This window comes from Chionomys nivalis, chromosome 13, assembly GCF_950005125.1.
Source record: "Chionomys nivalis chromosome 13, mChiNiv1.1, whole genome shotgun sequence".
Lineage (NCBI taxonomy): Eukaryota > Metazoa > Chordata > Mammalia > Rodentia > Cricetidae > Chionomys > Chionomys nivalis.
Window position 1 is genome coordinate 6,466,751 of NC_080098.1, and position 23,120 is coordinate 6,489,870.

The 23,120-nt window shown below is 37.0% G+C and overlaps 1 protein-coding gene across 9 annotated transcripts in view; it reads right to left on the bottom strand.

Annotated features, from left to right (window-relative positions):
- Positions 1–23,120, bottom strand: part of Zeb1 (zinc finger E-box binding homeobox 1) — a 187,077-nt gene that overhangs the window by 52,843 nt on the left and 111,114 nt on the right. For 8 of the 9 annotated variants that reach the window (XM_057787231.1, XM_057787228.1, XM_057787226.1 and 5 more), the window contains one exon: positions 11,192–11,395. In XM_057787231.1, coding sequence (XP_057643214.1) covers positions 11,192–11,285 — 94 coding nt within the window. In that variant the 5' untranslated portion in view covers positions 11,286–11,395. Of the gene's footprint in view, positions 1–11,191; positions 11,396–14,238; positions 14,253–23,120 lie in introns of those variants that run through there. The other variant, XM_057787234.1, reaches the window with a different exon arrangement.

Genomic DNA, 23,120 nt, shown 5'->3' on the forward strand with positions numbered 1-23,120 from the left:
ATCCTGATTTCGAGTCTTTTGAGACTATCCCAGATGTGGAAGCAACCATGAAGTGACAAGGGCAACAGGTCTGAGAATCACAGGTCTGATCCTCCAGCGGTATAGAGATTATATAAGCTCAGTTGTTAGGCTTCCACATTTTCCTTCTGTTCTACTAAAGGTTTATCTAAAAGTTGAAAATTCAACTTTTCTCAGAGAAACAGAACCCAATAAAAATGTTTCATGATTTATTTTGATCAGGTTGTTTAAAGGCCTTATATTTGAAACCTTTTAGATTTATAGAGAAATTATAGGTATTTTGTCTACTCTTTAACCATCTCCCCTTCTCCAAGCATGCATTAACAAGTACTATAGAAAACACTGCATTGGAACTTCACTGAGCAACTGGCTTTCTCTAGCACCTGTGGAAAACCTGGCATCCCTTTTGCCTTCTCAGCAAAGTATACTGATCTAACACCACTGTGTTCACACCATGTCCTCTTGAAGCTATGGTGACCTGAGACTCCACTCTAAGGAAAGAACACTTTGACAGCAGAGCAGGCAGCTTTGATCAAGGAAGAGAACCTGCCACCAACAATGCTGCTAGTTAGCTCTGTCCAGCAGGGTGGGTACTACTCTGTGAAGAAATCTCCTTTTGTGGTGACTCAAATTCTGTGGATGATTCAAAACCAGGGTGATTAGATCAACCATATCCAAACTAATGAACCATCATTTTAAATGAGGTGAAGCCTAGAATTCTCACTTTACATAGGTTAGAAATAGTTTCTGTTGAAAATTATATGTGTTAACTGGAGAACTTTGTTTCTAGAAGTTTTAAGTAATTTTCAGTGCTTGAGAATATTATCAACAATGCAATGAATGCTAACAGTGGATCAATAGTAGCTATGCAGGAGGAATGTACAACTCTATACATCCTGTGACTTGAGTATTAAATTGACCATAAGATCATGTTGAATATATATTTGTAGGTACCATATATATATTATAAATTAAAAACTATTGATCATCTCTAGGCTGGGTTTGCTAATTTCATGTATTCATATTTTTAGTCATGTTTGTCCAATCCTCAGAGATAACTGAAGACACCGCAGGAAGAGGACACGTGACTGCACACCCTGCGCACACCTCTCCTTTTCCTAGATCCTTCATCGTTTTCACCCCGTATTAGTCAGGGCTAATATGGGGATTTAGTAGAGTGGCTTACAGGCTGTGGTCCAGCTAGTCCAACCATAGCTGTCTACTAACAAAAAGTCCAAGAATCCAGTAGTTCAGTTCATGAGGCTAGATGTCTCAGTTGGTCTTCAGTATATACTGGAATCTCAAAGTAGTGGGATTCAATGCCAATGAAGCAAAGGACTTGCCATTGAGAGCAAGGGCAAGCAGGCAAAAGAGCAAAGGTTTCCTTCTTCTATGTTCTTTATATTGGCTGTCACCAGAAGGTGTGGTCCAGATTAAAGGTAGATCTTCTCACCTCAAAAGATGTGGATTAAAAGGGGGTCTTCCCAGTTCAAATTATTTAATTAAATGATCTCTCTTAGGTGTGCCCAGCTGCTTTCTGTTAGTTCCAGATATAGTCAAGGTGACAACCAAGAAAGGTCATCACAATCCCCTTCTGTTCAGGAAGCTTCTGGTTTCATGTAGGGGAGGTTCCTTTATCTGAAAATGTCTGTAGTTTCTCTGGACCTAGAGCTCTAGGCTCACAACTTCCAGCATTTAAGAAGTGAGCTACACCTGGCTGGCCTCTAGAGTTTCTAAGAAGTGGCTGTCACTCAACTGGATTTTCCCCACAGCCACAGTCTCTCGTATTTGTCTCTGTCACTATGCTATCCTTAGTGTTCAAAGGTTTGACTACGGTGTTTTCTGGCATGGCTTCTCCAGACTAATTCTATTCAGGTTGACTACGGTGTTTTCTGGCATGGCTTCTCCAGGATTATTCTAGCCAGAGTTGACTATGGTGTTTTCTGGCATGGCTTCTCCAGACTAATTCTATTCAGGTTGACTATGGTGTTTTCTGGCATGGCTTCTCCAGGATTATTCTAGCCAGAGTTGACTATGGTGTTTTCTGGCATGGCTTCTCCAGGATTATTCTGGCCAGAGTTGACTATGGTGTTTTCTGGCATGGCTTCTCCAGGATTATTCTGGCCAGAGTTGACTATGGTGTTTTCTGGCATGGCTTCTCCAGGATTATTCTATTCAGGTTGACTATGGTGTTTTCTGGCATGGCTTCTCCAGGATTATTCTATTCAGGTTGACTATGGTGTTTTCTGGCATGGCTTCTCCAGGATTATTCTAGCCAGAGTTGACTATGGTGTTTTCTGGCATGGCTTCTCCAGGCTTATTCTAGTCAGGGCACAGTTTTATGTCTTTTATCAAATATTAGAACATTTCAGTAATTTTTCTAAACATTTTTTCCAGCCCTGCCTTCTCTCTCCTCTTGTGCTGGAAAGCTGATGTCCTAGAGATCAACCCCCAAAGTACACGGAGGCTCCCCTCTTTCTTCCTACTGTCTAGACTGTTCCACTTGCACTTTGACCTACCACTCCCTCTTCCTTCTGCAACTGACTCTTGCTATTTTTCTGTTGCTGTTGTTAATGTAATTTTCAGCTATAACTTCATTAAGTGCCTCTATTTTCCCTGCTTTGGATGGGTGGGGCTTTCTGGTTTTGGTTCCAAACCATGTTCATAACTGTTGATTTTTACTCTGCTGGCTTTCATTCCTGGTCAGAAAGTCCAACACCAGTGTCACTTAAGTTCTGGTCGTATTCTGCTCTTTCTATTCAAACTGAAATTTACTCATTCACGGCAACATGTATTTTAGAAGGAAACATGGATGTCTTTGGTTATCACTCAAGAAGATAGACAGTGGCTCTTATTTAAGTAACCAGCAGAGAGGCAGAGGGAAATGCATTCCAGGATACTCTCTCAGCATCTGCTCCCTGATGGGAAGAAATGGTTTCTTGGAAGAGGCTGCTCTTTCTTGCACAGCTGATGACATCAGTCTTTTCCTCACGAGCTCCGTCTACATCACCCTGGATGGGAAAGGCTTCATTCCTGACTTCAAAAGAGACTGAGAACCTGCATGAGTGAAGCTCTTGGGGTTTGACTCTCCAGGAGGTTCCTCTGCCTACTCAGGAAGATGATGGGATGCTCTGTTGCCACTTGGTCTTGTGTGCTACCACTGTGGTAAGGGTTGGGACGCTTCTCTTCAGTGAGACTAGAAGACAGGCCTCCCCAACTGAGGAACCTGAAGTTTCCTCTATGGTATTTGGTTATCTAAAAATTTTCTGTGTCACAAGGCTGTTGCTTTCCTGAATTCTGGCTAGAGAGAGTTTGAACTATTGTGTCATTTGTGTACCTGAGATTCTGGACCAGGCTTCTCCAGCACACAGTCTCATCTATGAGACAAAGTGAACAGAAAATCCAGGGACTCTACTGATATGTCATTATTTGGATTTTTGAGGTTTCTGTGCTCTCTCTCTCTCTCTCTCTCTCTCTCTCTCTCTCTCTCTCTCTCTCTCTCTCTCTCATACTTACCAGGAAAAACAGAGAAAAATTTCTATTCCATTCTTCCAGAAGCAGAGATTTCTATAGTTTTTAAAAGCAGTTGATAAGGGATTAAATGATTATCTTTCTTTAGTTTTTAGATATTTTACTCATGAGCTAAGAAAACTTAGTATTTTTAATTTGCTGTATTCTCTATTCATGTTTTAGGAAAAATAAACACTGCAGAGGAGGCTTTTACACAGATCATATTTCATAAGTGTATTACAAAGGTCAGATAGAATGTCATAGAATTAAAGATGAATATAGTAAGTAATTTAAACAATGTAATACCCAAACAGTGTCAGATAAAAATGACAAAGAACTGAAGCTCTCAAAATGAAAGGAAAAGCAAAGAAGGGAAAACCCATTTTTTTCTGAGATCATGATCTTATAATTCAAAAGGAAAATGTCTTAGGGTACTCTAGACACCTTCTCTTCAGCATGTAGTGTGGGCCTCAGAGGAGAGATACAAATCTCAGTAACTCATAGCCCTAATCACAAAGCAGCTGTGGATACTGGCAGGTAGTTTAACATGCACTGTGTTAAGGAGTTCAGGTTTAAGAGGAGGAGACGGAAAAGGAAGAGGTGGTTCTGCAGTCAGAGGGCAGGACATGGGCAGGATAGAGGGAAAGGATAAGGAACAGAGGGGTGATAAGGGCCAGTTTGAGAGGGCTACTATAAGGGACTAACATTTGCATTCAGATGCCAAGGCAACTAGGAGCTGCAGGAATGAGTTGATCTCTTTCAGAAAGCATCAAGCTCAAGATCCGCAGACACCCAAACCTATGGTACAAGTCTCCACCAAAACACTTGCTGTTCTATTGTTGGTTTCCAGCCATATTCATAGTTGTTAAGGCATTTTTACCATACTAGCTTAAGTTCCTGGTCAGAAAGTCTAAAATCAGGGTCATTTTAGCGCTGGTGTCTTTGATCTCTGAGAACAGTGAAAACTGACAGGTAAATGCATCCACTGTGTGTCTACTTCTGACCTTCTGCCGTAACTTCAGATAAAAACATTTAATTTCAAACTAGAGAATTTTATATGGCATAAGTCGATAACTAATATAAGCAATTAAATAAAAAACAAACATACCAAACTAAAATTAACAAAACAAAAACAACCTCCGCCCCAAAACCTAATCACCAGCATCCAGATCACTTTACTAACAAATAGAAAAATGATTATAAACTGGTCTCATACCCATTTTTGATAACATTACTGCAATATGGGTGAAAGCATGCAGCTCTAGTGTAGCTGGGCATTTAACATGATTTTCTATTATATTATTTTTGAAGAGACAGATGGATTACAAAATTGTTGAATGAATATGTTAAAATGGTTTCAGGACTGGAATGGTAGCTCAGTGGTAGAACTCTTGCCTCACATGCATGATGCTGCAGGTTCAAGCCCCAGCAGTGCTAAACAAAACAACAACAGTCCCTAGGCAACTACTGACAGGAAGTAGCTCGACAAAAGCGGTTTACAGAAGAAAGCAAGAGCCGCTACAGCTCTGTCCATGATCCCGGTGATCCCGTTTAGCATATATCCCAGAAACACTAGGGAAATGAACACAATGAATTACGGAATCAGGCAAAACCAAAACACAAGGGGGGGAAAGACGGTTCAGAGGGTAAACACTGCATGTACAGGACCTGTGTTCAGATCCTCAGCACCTATGCAAAGGCTGGGTGCAGTGGCAGACCTGTGACCCCAGTACAGATGGGTCAGGAGACAGAGACGTAAGGATCCTAGCAGCCAAATCCACCAGCGAGTGCTAGCTTCAGGGAGACCAGCTCAAAAGATAAGGTGGAAAGAAATAAAGGAAGATCCCAGATACCACTTCTTCCACATGCATACTATACACCTATGTGGGCACCTGTACATACATGTGCACACATGCATGAACACACACAAAAAATAAAATTATGAAATTTTTGATTCCAACAAGATTGAGTCATAAATATCTTATCATTCAGTTTCCTTCAAATTTCAATAAATAACGGGATGGGATCATCTTAAACTTTTTTTTTTTTAAATCTTACTCCAGATCACACCTTTTAAAACTTCCTGTGAAAACACAATCAGGACGCTGTACTTCCCACCTTTTCTCTAGCCACCATCCTGACTCAAGCTACAGCTCTCAACCTGCATTGACAATGCTGCCTTCCTCCTGTCTTCAGGTCGGTGACACAACATTCCCACCTCCTTCTGCAAAAGTGCTCCTAGCATCTTTACATGTTACGGCATTTTATTACCACTCTGGCTTTTTTGCCTTTAATCTCTTTCTGCTTCTTAGCCTCTGGCTGTTCCCATCACAACAGGTGAAAGATTGTAGTGAAGCCTGGCAGCTGTCGCGTACAGCTGATATGAAGTTAAAGAAGGATACTTTACTACTTTGTTATTTCACAGACTCCACACCCCTGTCCAAAAGAAAAAAAAAATCAGAAAAACTCAAACTGATGGTTGTTCTACAAGATACCTAACCAGTTCTACTCAAAACCATCAGTCACAGGACACAAAGGATGAATACGACCCTGTTTATACAGCAGAGACGATGTAGGAACACAGCAACCACATGCAAGGTGACACATTAGAAGGATCCCTGGAATATCAGTAAACTGAAGTAAGGTCTAGAGGTAAGTTCAGCCTATTCTGCTCCATGAACACAATGTTCTTCACTCACTGTGGTGTCCTCTAACACACGACTGAAAGTTTAGATTCTTTTCTTGTGGTCATACACAACTAATTTTACTTTACAGCTCTTACTGATGTATGAAGATTACTTTAAATTCAGGTTATTCCTTTGTTTTATAGTGTTGGAGAATGAACTTGGGGCCTCACATATTCCTGGCAAGACCTCTACCACTGAGTTATATCCCCAGGAGTTTATTATTCTGTATTCAGAAAACTTAGCAAATTACTCATTCTAATACCTATTTAACTCTATATTCATTATTAAGTGTATAACTGTATCATTTATAAATGATAGCTGTCCCCATTCAAATTTCTACCTCTACTGATTGACTTTCTAGTCTTCTACAATGGAAAACATCTCAACAAAAGGTTGACAAAGTAATGACAATGAATATCCTTAATTAGCTTCTGGTCACAAAGATGTGCTCTTTTAAGACAAGGAACTGCTCACTATTCCTAGGTTGGTTGTTTTTATGATAGCCACTAAGCTTTACTGAACATTTTCCTTTTTGTTCAGATAATATTTGATTATTCTCAAGTCTGTCACAGTGACAGTTATCCTGATATGGCATTCCACATATAGATATGCACATATTTTCTCAATTTGAACATTTGTAATATTATTCAAGTTTTTCATGCACATATATTGTACAGCTTATACTTACTCTGAGATTTTGGTAACTGTGTTTGGACTGAGTAATTTCTTTTATTTGGTTCTAGATATGACAGTCCATTTAAAGAGGTGGGTGATCATCTTTCTTCTCAGATTTTGAAGAACTTAGGACTGAGACTAGAATGTTTATGTCCTTGGATGTTTAGTAGAACTCACTGATGCATCAATGAGGCTAAAGGTTCCAAGCAGGAAACAAACACTAATACATAGAACCTTTAGCCTACATGTTAGTATATTTTCAAAAAATTGTAAATACTTTATTTAGTAGTAAATACTTTATTTAGTAGTAAATAATACTTTATTTAGTATTATTTACTACTAAATTAGTAGTAAATACTTTATTTAGTAGTAGATACTTTACTTAGTAGTAGATACTTTACTTAGTAGTAGATACTTTACTTAGTAGTAGATACTTTACTTAGTAGTAGATACTTTACTTAGTAGTAGATACTTTACTTAGTAGTAGATACTTTACTTAGTAGTAGATACTTTACTTAGTAGTAGATACTTTATTTAGTAGTAGATACTTTATTTAGTAGTAGATACTTTATTTAGTAGTAGATACTTTATTTAGTAGTAGATACTTTATTTAGTAGTAGATACTTTATTTAGTAGTAGATACTTTATTTAGTAGTAGATACTTTATTTAGTAGTAGATACTTTATTTAGTAGTAGATACTTTATTTAGTAGTAAAAATACTTTATTTAGTAGTAAATACTTTATTTAGTAGTAAATACTTTATTTAGTAGCAAATACTTTATTTAGTAGCAAATACTTTATTTAGTAGCAAATACTTTATTTAGTAGCAAATACTTTATTTAGTAGCAAATACTTTATTTAGTAGCAAATACTTTATTTAGTAGCAAATACTTTATTTAGTAGCAAATACTTTATTTAGTAGTAAATACTTTATTTAGTAGTAAAAATACTTTATTTAGTAGTAAATACTTTATTTAGTAGTAAATACTTTATTTAGTAGTAAATACTTTATTTAGTAGTAGATACTTTATTTAGTAGTAGATACTTTATTTAGTAGTAAATAATACTTTATTTAGTAGTAAAAATACTTTATTTAGTAGTAGATACTTTATTTAGTAGTAGATACTTTATTTAGTAGTAGATACTTTTTATTTAGTAGTAGATACTTTATTTAGTAGTAGATACTTTATTTAGTAGTAGATACTTTATTTAGTAGTAGATACTTTATTTAGTAGTAGATACTTTATTTAGTAGTAAATACTTTATTTAGTAGTAAATACTTTATTTAGTAGTAAATACTTTATTTAGTAGTAAATACTTTATTTAGTAGCAAATACTTTATTTAGTAGCAGATACTTTATTTAGTAGCAGATACTTTATTTAGTAGTAGATACTTTATTTAGTAGTAGATACTTTATTTAGTAGTAGATACTTTATTTAGTAGTAGATACTTTATTTAGTAGTAGATACTTTATTTAGTAGTAGATACTTTATTTAGTAGTAGATACTTTATTTAGTAGTAAAAATACTTTATTTAGTAGTAAATACTTTATTTAGTAGTAAATACTTTATTTAGTAGTAAATACTTTATTTAGTAGCAAATACTTTATTTAGTAGCAAATACTTTATTTAGTAGCAAATACTTTATTTAGTAGCAAATACTTTATTTAGTAGCAAATACTTTATTTAGTAGCAAATACTTTATTTAGTAGCAAATACTTTATTTAGTAGTAAATACTTTATTTAGTAGTAAAAATACTTTATTTAGTAGTAAATACTTTATTTAGTAGTAAATACTTTATTTAGTAGTAAATACTTTATTTAGTAGTAGATACTTTATTTAGTAGTAGATACTTTATTTAGTAGTAAATAATACTTTATTTAGTAGTAAAAATACTTTATTTAGTAGTAGATACTTTATTTAGTAGTAGATACTTTATTTAGTAGTAGATACTTTTTATTTAGTAGTAGATACTTTATTTAGTAGTAGATACTTTATTTAGTAGTAGATACTTTATTTAGTAGTAAATACTTTATTTAGTAGTAAATACTTTATTTAGTAGTAAATACTTTATTTAGTAGTAAATACTTTATTTAGTAGTAGATACTTTATTTAGTAGCAGATACTTTATTTAGTAGCAGATACTTTATTTAGTAGCAGATACTTTATTTAGTAGTAGATACTTTATTTAGTAGTAGATACTTTATTTAGTAGTAGATACTTTATTTAGTAGTAGATACTTTATTTAGTAGTAGATACTTTATTTAGTAGTAGATACTTTATTTAGTAGTAGATACTTTATTTAGTAGTAAATACTTTATTTAGTAGTAAATACTTTATTTAGTGAGTGTGCACTTGGACAGTTGCCACAGTTTGTGTGGAAATTAGAAAACAACTTCTAGAGTTGGTCTTTTTTTCACTACGAGGTGGACTGAATTTATAGTCGGGCCATCTTGCTGACCCCGCTAACATATTTGTAAATGCACTCTGACATTAATTGGTGGCTTTCTTTGCCTGTGCTAACCATGTTTAACTTACATTCCATCGTTCTGTCTCATCACCATTCTTATGGAGTATTTTTCCACCCTATCTTTTCTTGCCTGTGTCCTCAAAGCAAAAGTAAGTCACCCTGTAACTTCTGATTAGAGCTCAACCCCCTCAAATGATAAACAGCATTTGATAATGCCATTTTGTTAACCATTTTTGCTGTTTGGTGGTTCCTTGTTCCTGCTGTCTGTCTGTGTTGTTGGATGTTTTCATCTCAAGTGTATTTTGATTTTTTTGTTCATGTATCTACTGAATTTTTTTCCTGTGTGAGTGCCATGTTACACTGAGCGTTTGGGGAAACTTTTTATCTGTTCCTAAAGGATAGCTCTGCTGGGGACAGCATCTTGGTTTGCAGTGTTCCTCTTTAAGCACATGTGGAATATATTATCCCACTTTATCCTCACCTTTAAAGTTTCTGCTTAGAAATTTTACAGCCTCGTGCAGTTTCCCTTGTTTGCAGTAAGTCACTTTTCTTTGGTACTTTCAACGTCGTCCCTGTGTGGCTTGTGTCTCCTGGAGCAGTGCTCTGCTCACTCAGCTCAATGCAGCAGGCACCATGCCTTCCCCTTCCCCTGCCTGGACCTGCACCTGCTTCCACACACAGAGGTCCTGTCTTTCAATTCTGAGAAGGCCTTCTGGGAAGGTCTGTCTGAATTTCACTTTGTGTGCAATTTTCTCTACCTTATTTCTCTTTGACTCTCTTGACTTGCTATTAAATTCATTTTGGGTGCTTACCACTTAATTCTTTTAATTTTTGGAAATTATATTATTTCTTAACATACTTCATTTACTAAATGTGCTTTTAGACAATTCTGCACACATACGCAACACGTATTAACCATTATCACCCCCACTCTTGACACTCCTACCCACGGATCCCTCTTTCACATTCCTGTCTATGTCTATTTTGTGGCCACTGAGATCAACCAGGGCTATCTGCACACTCATGGATTTGGAACTAATCATTCATTGTTTTTTAAACTTATTTTTTATTTAAACAAGGTGGAGCATTTCATAATTAAGATAGTCTGAGTTAATTTTTGCTTCTTTTACTTTCTCATGTTCCCATCTGCTTACTAAATTACTGAGGGACTTCTGAAGCACTAGAATGAAGTGTATTTGTAATGGCCATGGATATTTGTAATACTTATACTTTAAATTCAAACATGGCTTAAGATGTTTTAGGTTACCACTCACTAGTGTGAACTGGGGCTCAAATCCATGCACAAGAGTGAGTCTGGAACAACGTCTCAGATAGTCTTCCACTTCCCTAGAGCTTAGTCTAGCCAACCTTACTTGCTAACTTTGGCAGGGCACAGACAGTAGGGAGCTTGTTTTCTGCTCATTATTACACTAAAAAGACCCTCATAACACACCTTTGAGATTTTTGCATACTGAATTATTCTACTACATTAATAATCATTATTTTATATATATATATTATTACTTTATGAATCTATTGTTAATTTGGGTATCCCAATATAAAACTAAAGGGAGAGACAAATATTTCAACAATATGGGGAAAGCCTAGCCCTTGGTTAAAAACTTCCATATATTTTAGGTTCTGTTCAAACAGTCAAAACAACATCATTCTGATTCAAAGTCTACTTTTAAAAATAAGTAGGATATCTAATATTGGTTAATACACAGATAACTTTACTGTTTATTAAAACTTTTACCCAATTTATCTTTTTCATTTAATACACTTAAAAAGAGTAAAGAGAAGAGAATTTTCTAAGGAACTACACTCACCGTCTTCATGCCAGCAGTTCTTGGCGGCGCCCTCCCTGTCACTGCCTCCTGGTAACACTGTCTGGTCTGCTGGCAGCTCATCATCCTCTGGCATGCCCCCTTCACAGTCAGCTGCATCCGTGATGCTTTCTTCTTCCACAATATGGAGTTTGTCTTCATCGTCAGAATCTGAATTTGCTTCTACCACAGTATTATAATTTGTAACTGTAATACAAAGGAACAAATAATCAAAATCGGTGTAAAAATCAGTTTTTAACCCTTACAAAAATGCAAATTAAATATAATAAATACAAATTAAAAACAGACTACAATTCAATAATGTTTATAAAACCATAATTAGTAAGCAACTCACTTGATAACACATCTGATACTAGATGGTCAGAGTGACAAATAATAGTATCTGCACTTATTAAAAATTCATATATGGTGCAAACACTGCAAATATTAGCAACAAAGTTTTCCCAGTTACCGCTTGAGTCCTATTCTACACATAAGAAAGACAGGAGAGTGGAGGTAATACCTCTGGCATGCAGCCAACAGGTCACAGAGTCAGGATTTGGAACCCAACAGTCTGAGTCATCTGCACTCATCTTACTGTGTGCAACACTTCTATATACAATTAGGCTTCAAATCTCTAGGGGTCATCTTTCCAATAAAAAACACATTCTTCATCAAAGTTGCTCTACAAGAAGGACTGCTGTCAGCCACACACATTGCTTATTAAGCCCATAGTGACTTTGAAAGCATCAGCTAATTTAGTCAATTTCTATGTAATAGAATTTCTAACTAATTTTAATGAATTTAATATCAGAATTATAAACAAAATTTTCAAATGGTTTCCATATTTTGTAGAGCCTGTGAGATAGTAGAAAATAAAATATTTTAAACAATCCATCAGAAATGAGGTTTTCTTCTGGAGTGTGCAATAATCACTCTGGTGGCATATTTAGTATCTAATGGGGTAAAGTCACTGAAAGCCCTTGTTTCAACTATTTGCAGAAAAATCATTATTTGCCACATTTGAGAGGACAGGAGGAAAAGATATTGAATCCTCTCCAGATAATTAACACAGTTACTGCCCATGATTCTTCCCCTTGACTCTTTTCAGCTAGCTATTCTTGAGGGAAAGTAACCACCCAATTGCTTAGATGCCAGGCACCTATAACCCTCTCTCCCCAAGTAAGTACATGCACACACTGTGGATGTGTGCCCCCACACAGCAATACCCATCCACATATATACACACACCACTGTCGACATGAAGAAACATAACTGAAAGTCTACTTAAGCATGGAAGGGAGAGAGCAAATGACCCACACCCCCAGAACTGCTTTTGCAGGCTGTAGGAAGACCCAGTTGATTAAAAAAGTACTTGATGTATCACTGCACTTAAAGCAGGATTTTTTTTTTCACAGTTTAGGTCCAAAGAAAACACTGTTAGGTGTTTTAGCATGAATTCATTTATCTAGATTTTCTAAGAGAAAATAGTTTTCTCTCATTATAAAACACATGTTCATCATAAAAAAATCAGAATTAAAACTCTCAGAGTAAGCAAAGCAACCATTTCCTTTTGACTTACATTATAAAAGTAATAACAGCCAAGTATATTGCCTCAATGCACACATGATATTGAATGTTATCACATTCCTTATCCTATTCAACTATAATAAAAACCCTACATTGCTTGGGCCTGATATCTACTATAAAAGCAACACGCAGCATCCTATTCTACTGTTTGGCCACTTTACAGTGTGCCATGGAGCACTTTTCCCGCCAATGTATCTGAAACTCAGTTTCTCCCCGGGGTTGGTCACGTAGAATTCCACTGTGCAGATACATCCCCCACACCTTACCCAGTTCTCCATAAAACTTACTTTGTTTTTGGTAGTAAGCACTCACATCAAAATAACTTTTCTTTGTTGACATGGTTTGGCTATGAACTGTCCCCCAAAGACTCATGTACTGACAGGCTAGACATTGGTGACGTATGGTCATTCCTGATGTCTCCTTGTTGTGCCCTTGGCTTCCTGTACACAATAAAGAGTATCCCACTCTGAAGCATGCTCCTGCTGCTAGGTCTGCCTAGACGCATGAGGCCGACCAGTGACTGAATGTTCTGAAATATTGAGTCAGATATTTTCCCTCCTTTAAGCTGTTTCTGTCAGGAATTTGACCAAAGCGGCACAAAAGCAGGCAATACAATGGCCTTCTCTCAAAGAGATTTATCAGACACTTTGTGGGGTAGAACGACTGGATCGGGGTGAGCGGTGACGATTTGCTTGGCAGAGAGTGTTCAATTGCCACTCTTCAAAGTGACTTAACTGTTACTGAGAAAATACCTGAGAAAGTCTGTTTAATATATCAACAAGGAAAAGTTCCCTTAAGTTTAGTAAAGATGGACACATGGGAAGATTCTTCGTGATAAGCCAAAGCACACAATTGAGAAGCAATTACATACTACGTATGACTCTAGAGAAGCAGAGTGAGGAGTGTGGGAAGGGAGGAAGATGATTCTCAAAACTGGTGACGGCTCTCATGATGGGCATCTAACCAACAACAAGGTGCAGCCACGGGCGTGTACACAGAATGGGGACTGTGCAAACGACAACCCATGCTATTAACTTTCATTCTGACTTTTAAGGGTTCCTTATCAGCAACCCAAATGATTTGTTAAAGGCATTTGATGGCTAGGTAAACCAGTTAGCTAAAAGCTCAGCCAGTTCTCGATTCCAATAATTCCTGGCTACTCTGGAAGCAGGGTTGACTGCAGAGTTCTCATGATGCTTCTGCACAGCAAGAGTATGTAAATAGACAACCGACCTTCCTGCTACTTGCTGAAGGTGTTGGTGCATTTTAGGGAATCCAAGCTGGCCATTGGTTCATACGGCCCTACCAATACTACACTTTAGAATTATCATAATTAATTTGTTAGTTGTAGATGGTTTGGTCATCTATATGTATAACTGGAGTATTTAAAACTTGGGCACTTCCTTTGAATTTGGCTTTAGGGCCTAAGAGTATTATATTTTAAATATTTGTTTGCATACCTTGTATTTTGAGGTTCCATTTTAACCTAGACAGCAGAGTATTCCAAAGGCCACTTATCATTCTCTAGGACTTTCCTGTTGCCCAGTTTGAACTGTCATTGTGGTATAAAAGATAAGCTGAACAGCCAAAACACAAGAACAGCATACATGTAAGATTATAGATAATATTTTTTATATGTGGGATAAATCTGGAAAAACATCCAAAGTTCCAAACTTCATTACATAAGGTAGAAAAAGACCAACAACTGTTCTCCAAATTTTTTCCCTTTTCTTTTCTACTTTTTGCCTCAATCACTCAGGTAGGAGAAACCAGTCATATTTCCCTGTTTTCTGGATCTGTCTTTTTAAAGCTTGAGACAGGGTTTCTCTGTGTGTAGCTGTCCCAGATCTCACTCCGTAGACCAGGCTGTCCTCAAACTCACATAGATCCACCTACCTCTGCCTCTTGAGTGCTGAGATTAAAGATGTGTGCCACCACTGCCCATAAAGATTGTGGACTTTTACAGAGGGTTTTCCTAAAGCATCACCAACACACACAGAGAAACGCAGGCCCACCAGAGTCTGCAGACTAATGGGAGACCCTGGCACTTTAGTTTTCTGCCAACTGTATCTCCTTTAATCTCTGCTTAGAATAAGCAATGTACAGTTGGTGAGAGAGGGGTATTCTTTCATACTTTTACACAACACAACACAGTCACTTATAGTCTCGCTTCATAAACTATGTGTTAAATGTGTATGGGAGTCTTAAAAGACTTGACAACTATAAAGGGTTGTGAAGTCAGAACAAACAAAAACTTATTTTACAATCAAATGCAGAAGGACTCTGTGATGCTCTGGGAAGTGCTCACCCATGATGTGTCATAACCTTCAGCACAGCAGCACTGGTTCCAGACATACAACATGGCACACATTGCCTGGGATACCCTCATCTCACTAATGCACATCTCAAGTACACCACAGTGTCTACACTCTATCTACAAAGTTTCTTGCTTGTATAGAAGCACAACACTATTGTTCCTCAGCACGTAAGTATCAATTCAGTATTGTCTTTGGATTGTGCTGTATTATTTGATTTTTAAAACTGTCATTTGAGCTGGTTGATTTGAGTTAATAAAAATAGTAAATGGTTTTTGGCTTGAGATTAGGACAGAATTTCCAACAGTTTCTGAAAGAGCCATAAATGTACTCCCACTTTGTTGTATTATATATTTATGTGAAGCAGCATTCATTCACAGAATTAACATTGTAAAAATGAAAATAATGATCAATTATGAAAAGCAGTGGGGATATTAGACATCCTTCAGGACTAAATGCTCAGCTGATATTTAATTTTCATGTGAAAAGAAACAAGAATCTCAAGATCATTAGCAAGTTTCTTTTTATAAGTCAGAAAATTATATGTCTGCCAAAGAACTGTTTTAAAATAGTCCTTTATATTTTTTTCAGTAAATCCTTGATTTGTATGCCTAATGTGGTAGTTTGAACAAGATATCCCCCACAGGTTCAGGCACTGGAAATCTGTTCGCAGTTGGTGGTGCTGTTGGGAAGCTCATGGGGAGATACAGCCTGGCTGGAGGAAGGACACTGTTGGGTACATTGGTTTTGAGAGTTTAAAGCCTCATGCCACTTCCTGTTTGCTCTTTCTGCTTCATCCTTGTAATAAGAGAAGAGACCTTTCCGCTTCCTGCTTGCAGACACATGCTGCAATGCCTCCCCATCAATACGGACTCTTTCTGGAACTGTAACTCAAATAAACTCTTCCTTATATAATTTGCCTTTGGTCAAGGTGTTTTATCATAGTAACAGAAAAGTAACCAAATACCTAATTTCTATAGTTATATACGAGGCACATGTAAAAATACCCTGGGTAAAAATGGTCACAAATGGAAACATTTACAAAGTTTTGGTATATAATTCAAGTACAGCATATACGTATGATCAGTCAAGGCTAGTAGCATGTCCATATTCTCATGTGCTCTCACCTCCATGTGTTGAGAACCTTATAACTCTTCTCTAAGTTATTCTGAAGTACACTGTTGTACAGTGAAGCTGGTTCACTGTGCTACAGGGCAATGTAGTCACTTCACCCCCTCCAAGCATATTTTGGTACCCTTATCACCATTCAGAGAGGTATGTTCTCAAGTTACAGGAGATCACCCTGACTCTGAATTTAGTTAAACAATGGATATTAAGAAAGTAAGGATAAAAGAAAAGACAGTTTTTAAAATCTTTAAACATGGAAACGGAGAGATAGTTCAGTGGTTAAAGCACTAGCTGAGCTGGGCAGTGGTGGCACTCGCCTTTAAGCCCAGCACTTGGGAGGCAAAGGCAAGTGGATCTCAGTGAGTTCGAGACCAGTCTGGTCTACTAAAGTGGATTTCAGGCCAGCTGGGACTGTTACACAGAGCACCCTGTCTCGATGATGATGATGATGATGATGATGATGATGATGATGATGATGATGATGATAAAAATAAAAAAAGCACTGGCTGTTTTTCCAGAGGACCTGGGTTAAATTCCCAGCACCACATGGTGACTCAGAACTGTCTGTAACCCCAACTCCTGGGAACTCAAAGCCCTCTTCAGGACTCTTTAGGCACTGCATACATGTAGAACACAGACATACATGCAGGCAAAAACACTCATACACATAAAATAATAAAATAAAAATCTTTCAGTGTGACTTACAATACATAACAAGGTTTCCACTGAGAAACGGGAAATGTGAATGCATGCTTGTTACCAGCACATGTGGCTGACGACTACAACCTAGAGACAGCTCTTCTGCTGGTACTTATGGCTCTTGTGTTTGCTATGGCTGGTCCAGCTTCCCCCTCCTCTCCGAATCTTTAGTGAACCCCCAAAGCAGATACTATTGCATCTCCCTTTAGTCTACACATGATTAGAATAGATGAGAAATTTGAAGAGGTCGCAGAGCTGGACTTAAACATTACAGACTGTGCTGTGTGTACCACTCCTCCCTGAAGGCTGTTGCATGGTGACAGACATTGGTAAGTACATTTGCTTCTTCTCTGTCCTAGGGATTCTCAGCTCCACAGTGAACAATTTGCTGCTGACAACATTTCCAAATGACAAAATAATTTTAACCACTAGATTTTATAATGATATGACAGTATACTATTGAGTAATATCATCATTGTAGCCAATAAACCTTTCAAATATGTTCTAGTTTCTTGCACATAGCATTGTATAAACTACCCAATCAAAATTCTCTATAAATCCACTTAAGTGATATAGTAATATATATTATAATGAAAATATTCAATAGATTACATGCATATGGTTTCAGAACAGAGTATGGTACCTTCAGTTTCACCCCCTGCATGGTCACCTGTGTTCGGTAAAGAAAGAATCTCACCATAGTGACTCACGCCACATTGGGAGACAGGAGAGGAAATCTTAACTTTGGCGTCTTCAGTTATTGTCAGATGACACATGACACGAGCTAAGATCACAATTCAACATATGCTTTGGTATGCAAAGGCTTTCCTTTCCAGAGATTTTTCGTTATGTGGGAACATTAATTTATGTTTAACTACATCTTATCCATTCCCATCTAGTCGTGTAAAATGCTTATCTGCTTAGCAGAAAGACAGAACCTTTTCCAGGAAAGTCTTACCAGTGAATCTTACAAAGACTGCATCTAATTGGGATTGGTATGTAAATTGAGAAAAGATAGGGTTTTTTTTTAAACAAAAAATTAAAAAGAGAGAGAGGAGAGAGAGAGAACAGCTCTGTATTCGCTAGGCTAGGGCATGGTCATGGGGTAAGAGACTTAGAAAAGTTTTGAAGTATTTTCCAGAGCCAGTGGGTTCAGTTTTTATTAAGAATATTTTACATGTGTTACAATGATGCTGAGAACAACACAAATCTAGACATGTGTACTATGAAGAAAAAGGTAGGGAAATTGAATGAGAAGTTCTATCAGCAGGAGTGAAGATAACATTTATAAATACATAACATACACTTACATTTGAGTGTGTGTGTGCATGTGTGTGACGTTATAAGACAGCACCTAGGGTTCTGTCTGTATGGTAAGCACCGACTCATTTGTAGAGTTGATTACGGGCCCACACTTTTCTCAGTGAAGAAACTAGACAGTGGAAATGAATGTTATTGACGATTCCAGAAAACAAGGGGTTGAGGGACCCTTCTGTCAACCAGATACAATAAATAAACACACAGAAAAAAGGGAGAGACCATCTGATGACCCACAGGTCAGAGAAACGTTCTGTACATGATAGTACTCCAGGAAAGAGGTAAATACGTACTATACTTGGTGCATATCAAAATATGACTTGACCTGGCTTTTTACCTCTATTACGGATAATATTAACTTATTATCTACATGTATTTCACTATATAATGATATAATAGTATACATGCTTAGTGTAATACATAGATAACATAATAATGTACAAGGTATATACTATTCAAGTTAAAAAAAAATTCAAAAACTGGCATCAAGCTAGGTTTAGCACACTCACAGGCCAAGCACATGCTAGGTTTAATAACAGCAGTGGTTTAGCCAGTTTTGTTTGAATAACTCTATAGAGAATGTCCTTTATCAAGGCTACACATTCAGTGGAACAGTAATCATAAGATATTTTTTATATTCAAAGTATCTTTTAAAACCTAACTCCAATGAAAGTCAATGATTGTGAACTCTCCTGGCAGAGGCCTGGTGGTTTTCACTGCCTTCATATACAAGCTATTAATAGAACGAAAACTGATAGGCAAAGGCAGAGGGTTGTCAGCACACACAAACTGTTGCAGAATCACAGTTTTTATTGTTTCCTTGTCTCTCATTACATATAAAAATTCACAGGATTGGTCTTTAGCACCTCAGTCCTTACTCTGGTCTTTTCTCATCCTCCACAAGTCCTCTACTGCACTCCAACACCTTCTTAAAGCTCTCACTCGTACAAGGGTTCATTTCAGCCAGGACAGGCTTAGCTCACAAGCAGGGAGACAAAACAGTGAGAGCCAAGTCTCAACATATTGAACCAATTCAGTCCCAGAAACAGAGGCTGCATGTCACAAAGTATTTGAACTAAAATAATTCATACTAATTTATCAATAACTAATACTTTCTTCATAGCCAAACTGTCTTTATAAAAAGAATGATTTTCGCTTACATGAACTGTGAGCTACAGAGTATTCATAAGAAAAACACAAAAAGTATGAAATGGAGTTGAAAATAAAACACAGACTTATTGAATTGAAACTATACAGGCCATGTTGTGATGAATCAAAGCAGCATTCTGTCCGTAAGAGTCAAATGATAGAAATGAACCACCAGGCTGTTGATTATGGAGGAAAACTAAGAAACAAAAATGTTCAATATCAAAATGCAGTGGGCTGGATATAGGATTCAGTATAAGACTGTCTGCCTAGCATGTGTCTCGTGGGTTTGTTCCCCAGCAACTACACAAGCACACATATACATGCATGCATGTACATACATATGAATAAAAAAAAACCAAGTGAAAGTAAAGTAACTGTAATTATAAAGAAATTTAAGGTGTTTTATAAATAAATGTTTTCATCAGTTTAAGCAAGTAAATTTGATAACTTAGATAAAAATTTGTTCTAGGAAATAAAGATGATTATAATTTTAGAGAGGAGACAGCACACATAGACACTTCAGAATAAAACTGGGAAGTTGCCCAAAAGCTAATTAACCACCCCTAAATTTCCAGAGCCTTCCCTGGATACTTTCTTCCAAGGCCTGATAGTTCTGATGCTTAGGAGCACCCCAGCTTTTTTCTGAGGCAGCACACACAGGCATATCCACGTAACTGGGGTGCAGGTTACTAGTCTCAGTTGATGAAAACTAAAAATGTCACTAATTTATTAAAAGAATAAAGCAAACACTATTCGACACAAGGAAACTGGTAAGACTTTATTAACACAGAAATAGAAAGAATGACTCCCATACAGTCTGAAAGGCATTTGGAAAAAATAATTTATCATTCCTTGCTGATATACGCAAAGGAAACAACACTCAGGCTGGAGAGATAGCTGCATAAGTGCTTGCTGAACAGAGGCCTGAGTTTGGATCCCAGAACTAGTAAAATGCTGGGCATGACTGTGATTGCCTGTGACACCTGCACTGGGGAGGTAGAGAGGGCAGAGGAGGGCTGACTGCTGCCAGCTTGGCTCTAGGTTCACCAAGAGACATCGCCTCATGGGAATAAGGAGAGTGAGAGAGCAGGGCACTGGTGTCCTCCTCTGGCCTGGATATAGGATATAGATATAGATATATAGATAGATATAGATATACAGATAGATAGATCTTGCATCTGCACACACATGCATGTACACACCATAGTTTTACACACACACACACACGATACACAAAATACAGCAATAAATAAACCAAGCTAGTATCATGATATATGTTTATGTACTAGAGATATTTATAAGATAAAAACACTTGTTGTCACTATTAACAATGTTCTAAAACAGTTATTTTAAAAATAATAAGAAATTATACTAAAATGAGAAAGTCAAATTTATTATTTGTAGGCAGTATAATACTTACGGAAAATTTAGAAAAATAGGATTAAATATCAGCATTAAAAATGGTAAACACTTGTGACTTAAATAGAAAAAAATGAATAGGCTTCCAATATGTTAACAACAACCAGCTGAAAACACAATGGAAGGAAAACTTCCCCTGCTATGAACCACACAGAAGATGGTGCATGAAGGGAAAGCTTAAGGACAGAAGGTTCTGCGTGAAGACCTTTAGCATTTCACCCAAGAATAAATAAATAAATAAATAAATAAATAAATAAATAAATAAATAAATAAAAAGGTCCATCTGATTGAATAAGAATGATTTTATATTATAAGTACACCAATTCTACCTAAAATCTTCTGTAACAGCACAATTCTCATGAAAACACTAAACCTGGCATACTGATGACAAATGGACTCAAGTACTCGGAGTTCCTCTAGTAGGAGAAGATTAGTCTCATCAGGTTGCCTTGCCACTTACCAACCACACCACCTTGGAATGTGTCCTAACCTTTGTACACCCCAACTCCCTCTGCTATAAGATGGGGATGTTTCTAGCATGGTTACCATAGTGTTGGAAACTATTATATATGCAAAATACTTAGTAGAGTCTCAAGGAATATTGTTAGTATTATCTGAGAAAATAAAAATATTCAGGTAAATCAGAAAAAGTAACAGCAACAGGAGTTGTGGGTGGACACGGACTTGTCACTAACAGTAAATGAAGGTTTCTACTTTCACAGGCATAGACAGTCGCTGGCTTGACTACAGTCCAAAAATAGATCCCCATACAAACAGAAGTCTAAATCAGTGTAGGGAAGACGTTTTCAATTAAAATCATGTGGGAACAGCAAACCCAGAAGCTTGTAGTTCACTATTTCCACCACAGAGAAATCCACACAAATCATATTTTCCCTTGGTGAACTGTAGGAGAAAATAAGGCAAAGCCTTAGAGCTTCATGTGAGAAACCTGCTAAAGCAGGATGCAAACCCAGAGTCAATTTCTTAATGATACAGAAAAACCCTTTAATACCCATAAGGAAAAGATTAGTCACATAAAAATAATATGCAAAATAGATACACACAGCAGCAGGAATGGCCTCCAAACATGTACAGAAGAGCTGTCCTCCTAACAGGGAGCGACACAGGTGGATCCTGGCCTCTGCCATCGTCTCACGTGTACTTTTAATCTTCTTGTACTTTTTAATCTCAAAATTCTCACTCTTCCCAACTTCATGGCTCTGTCTCTCTTGATTACAAAGTTTCCTGGAAATGTTACAAATGAGTTTTTCTTCCTGTTCACTGTAGTGAACACACTCCAATCAACCTTGCACTAGCTGTTGCCATGACTGTGAAGGACAGTCATACCTATCCAATGACTGCACGCTTGCCATATCTCATGACTCTCCTCATGGCTGGCTAGGCTCCTCGCAGCTCCCTGGAAGCTGCTTTGTCAGCCTTTCATCTCCTAGACTTCAGTCTGCCTCTTCTCTCTCAATGATGTTGTCCACTGGCTTTTACCCCAGCCCAGAGCTCTATAAATCAGGCTCCATTTCAGTGGAGACCCACCATCGCCCAAACCCAACTCTCGGCCTTTCATAGTCATCCCATCTTCAGTAAACTCACTCACACATGTGTAAAACACACAGATCTCTATAGGAAACTCACTCACACATGTGTAAAACACACAGATCTCTATAGGAAACTCACTCACACATGTGTACAAACACACAGATCTCTATATAAGGAAACTCACTCACACATGTGTACAAACACACAGAAAAGGAAACTCACACATGTGTACAAACACACAGATCTCTATAGGAAACTCACTCACACATGTGTACAAATATACATATCTCTATCAGTAAACTTATTTTAATTTCAAAACCCATTAATACTCATTGGAGATCCATCCCCTTTTACTAATACATACAAATGTCCTTTATAAAAGCTTGATTCCATCCTTTCAGGGATCACAACAAATGTTATATAGCATTTGTCCTCATATATGTAGGGCAATATTAATTGACACTCTCCAGAAGAATATACAAATGAGGAAATGAGATAATGAAACTCACCTGCTTATCTGCTTTATTCTTATGATTTGAAAGTTTATCTTGCCTTGAAATACTTTAACAAAGATAAATTTTAAATGTTAAAGTCTGAAATAACTTTCAGTACACTGTTACTAGTGGAAAACTTCAAGAAACTTAACTGGAATTCAAGGAAAAAGTTTCTTAATATTTTTATTATGATTTTGAACTTTGATAATAAGTAGACGTAACAATTGAAAACAAGAATCAGGCTGGGCACAGGGGCACATGCCTTTAATC